At 40.6% G+C, this 3,127-nt stretch overlaps 1 protein-coding gene across 1 annotated transcript in view; it reads right to left on the reverse strand.

The window, feature by feature from the left end:
• shtn2 (shootin 2) overlaps positions 1–3,127 on the reverse strand; it is a gene marked incomplete in the record, with an annotated part of 25,863 nt that overhangs the window by 5,238 nt on the left and 17,498 nt on the right. Inside the window, 4 exon segments of the mRNA XM_014025528.1 lie at positions 275–317; positions 434–551; positions 778–928; positions 1,017–1,169. Of these exon segments, the coding sequence (XP_013880982.1) occupies positions 275–317; positions 434–551; positions 778–928; positions 1,017–1,169 (465 nt within the window).

Genomic DNA, 3,127 nt, shown 5'->3' on the forward strand with positions numbered 1-3,127 from the left:
ATTAAAAGTAAACAAGTAAAATAAAAAGATTATAACTTTATAATTTGCATATTGCTTTTATACAGACGTATAGAAATAAAAGTAAAAGATTAGGTGCAGCTTAATAAATGAGTCATTCAAGCCAATTAAAGCGTTTGAAAATCAATTATTTTCATGAAAAGAAGAAACAGAAACTAAATTAGTTTAGTTTTAAATTTCCATTAAAAAGTTGTGATTAGTGCGGTACAATTAAAACGATGAAAAGAAACAAACTGTTTTGATCGGCAGCATCGACTGCGCCGCCCTTCCTGCTCCTGCTCCTGAGGAACTCCTGTATACTACGAACAAGAAAATAAAGTTTGTGGTTTTACTCCTTTTTTTTCTTGAGTTAAAAGGGTGGGGAAAAACTCTGAGAAGCAGTCTTTGAAAGGAAAATGAAGTTGTTTTGTGTTACTTGATGACAGGGGCTTGTGGTGGGGGTGGAGGGGGTGGAGGTGGTGGAGGTGGAGCAGGTTCGTTCACCAGTTCCTCAGGTTTGTTTTCTTTGCTCAACGTTTCTTGTAACTGTTTCACTGCAAAGAAAAGAGGGAAAATACAGATGGGGGAACGTTCAAAGGGTGTGAACACTTTGGAGTTTGCCCGCTTTGTCAGTTTAGTCCAAATTCATCTGTTTCATCAAACTGAAGTCATTCAAAATGCAATCTGCAGCAGGTAAGATATTAATTGTTCATAACCCYATTTTAAATGATTTGAACAATCCATTAAGCATCATCACTACTCTTTCTTTCAAACAGCTACCTTCCTCCTGCAGCTGAGTTACAGATGTGTTAGCCTGAGCCAGCTGTGCTTCCAGATCCTTCCTCTCCTCCTCACTTTTCTCCAGCTGCTCTCTCAGGCTCTGCAGCTCGGAGCCGCTCTCCTCATCATCGGCACCTTTACTCTGTTTCACCTGAGCACGAGGACAGGAGAGGCTGAGGCAGGTCGACAGCACAAATCCATAAATCCAATCTGCGTTACAGTCCGAGCCGTTAGCCCACCTGCTCCTGGTAGTAGAGCTGGACATCGGTCAGGACTGTGCTGATGGTGGATATTTGCTCCAGCGCCTGCTGCAGCTGCAGCTGCACATCACTTCCAGAGARGCCAGCCTCCATCAGGTTCCATCTTTGGGCCGTTGTTTGCTCAGTCAACATCTGATGAGACCGAAAAAAAAAACTCAAACATTTTCAACAAATCTTTATAATCATCTGCTTCGAAGAAAATAGAAAAGAAATCCTTGTGCCGCGATGAGCCACCATTAGAGGACAAWGGCAGGAATTGAATTGCTGGTTGTAGGATTTCTCCCAGCAGGAGGTTGTCACGACYCAGGCGAAATGTTTTCAAACCAGCGTTTGACTGAACAATGACTTGGAAGCCGTCATTACTCCTCAGCTTCACTGTAGAGCAGGAAACAATGTGAAGGAGATGATTTTTTCCCRTCTGAGACAAAACATCATTATTCTTCTATTAGAATAAAAAACAATCAGACTTTGCCTCATTTCACTGAGAAAATGTTGGTCTTCCTCCATAGTTTCGACAGCTGAATACACCAGTTAATGTTGGTAACTGGTGTGTTGAGCTTCTATTATCAGAGCCCTTCAAATAAACACTTTGTGCTCTTACATGAGATCTGTTCTCTTCAAAAAGAATTCAACAAAAATGAATTCAAAACAGCAATTTATGATCCAAACTTATCATTAAAAATCAATACAATAAGAATGAGATTATTTTATGAAAAGTAGACATCTGCTTGCTAAGAGTTCAGCCACACTTACATTTGAAATGTTCACCCCTTCAGATGCTAGAGAGAATGGGGGGGCATATAAATATCTAACTTTGTCTGTTCAAAAGTGGTGAAAATACCAATTTCTTGTTTGTATATAATAACCACCAAAACAAGTAAATTTACAATATTAAAACTCTCAGTTCTACTTTTTTATTTTTCAAAATAAAAGTTTGTATCTATTCTTTTGTAACTAAAACACCTAAACGATCTCTGGAAACGTTTACATTTCTCAGATGTTGATTGTGAAAAAGTCCTCTGTAATTCCCGTTGCYGGTGGTAATCAGCTCTAGACGGTGCTTTGATTGGGTTCATGGGCCCAGTTCTGGCCCACACAAACATACAAACAGTCGACCCAGATACTGCAAGGAATGACGGCCCTTTGGTGGCCCAGATGTGGTTTGCCAGAGCTGGTCCAAGTAAGTTTAATTTCAAGCGTGAAAGCAMTTACACACCAAATGGTGAGTTCATGAATGTTGGTTTGGATGGAGGATGGGGTTAGTTTGCTCACACATGTTACAAAAAGCTCTCTGCTGTTGTTCATCTACTCGAACACAAAATATACTGACTGCAGCTGTCTGTAGTTTCACACCAATGCTGGGCGTTTCCAGTAAACTCCAGTCTGACACGAGGGTTTAAAAAGCTTCAGGAGAAAACAAACAGCTGAAATGCTGCAAAAATGCTTTTGTTTTGTTTAGTAATCCTGATCATAACATAACATTTGATGATCTTCCAGCCAACAACCAGATGAAAATGAAGACCCGAAACCCAGACCCAAACCAGTCATCATTCCAAATGTGGCGGGAGTTTCAGAGAAACTGAGACGTTTATTTTCCAAACATGACGACCCAGTGGCTTTCAAACCCCAAAACATGTTACGACAAAGATTAGTTCATCCCAAAGATCCAGTTCCCCAGCAAAAATAGAGTAATATAGTATATGCTGTGAAGTGTCAGGAGGACTTTGATCAGTTATACATTGGGGAAAAAAAACAGCCAATGTTCAAAAGAATGAGCCAGCACAGACGAGCTACGTCGTCGGGTCAGGACTCTGCAGTTTTCACTCATCTACAGGCCAGCAGTCACTCTTTCAGAGATGAAGATGTTCTCATCCTTGATAGAGTGAGWGAAACAGGCAGGAACAAACCCAGGGTGCAGGCAGGCTCAAAAAGTATAACAAAAATTTATTAAAGGGTAACAAAAACTGCTGTAGAACAGCTCAACTTACAAAAACACGGAGATCACACAGGCAGGGGGAACAAAGCACAATAAACCGACACAAGACTGAGACGAGACAGGACTTAAATACACTGACAACTAATTGATGAAC

Source organism: Austrofundulus limnaeus, unplaced genomic scaffold, assembly GCF_001266775.1.
Source record: "Austrofundulus limnaeus strain Quisiro unplaced genomic scaffold, Austrofundulus_limnaeus-1.0 Scaffold482, whole genome shotgun sequence".
NCBI lineage: Eukaryota > Metazoa > Chordata > Actinopteri > Cyprinodontiformes > Rivulidae > Austrofundulus > Austrofundulus limnaeus.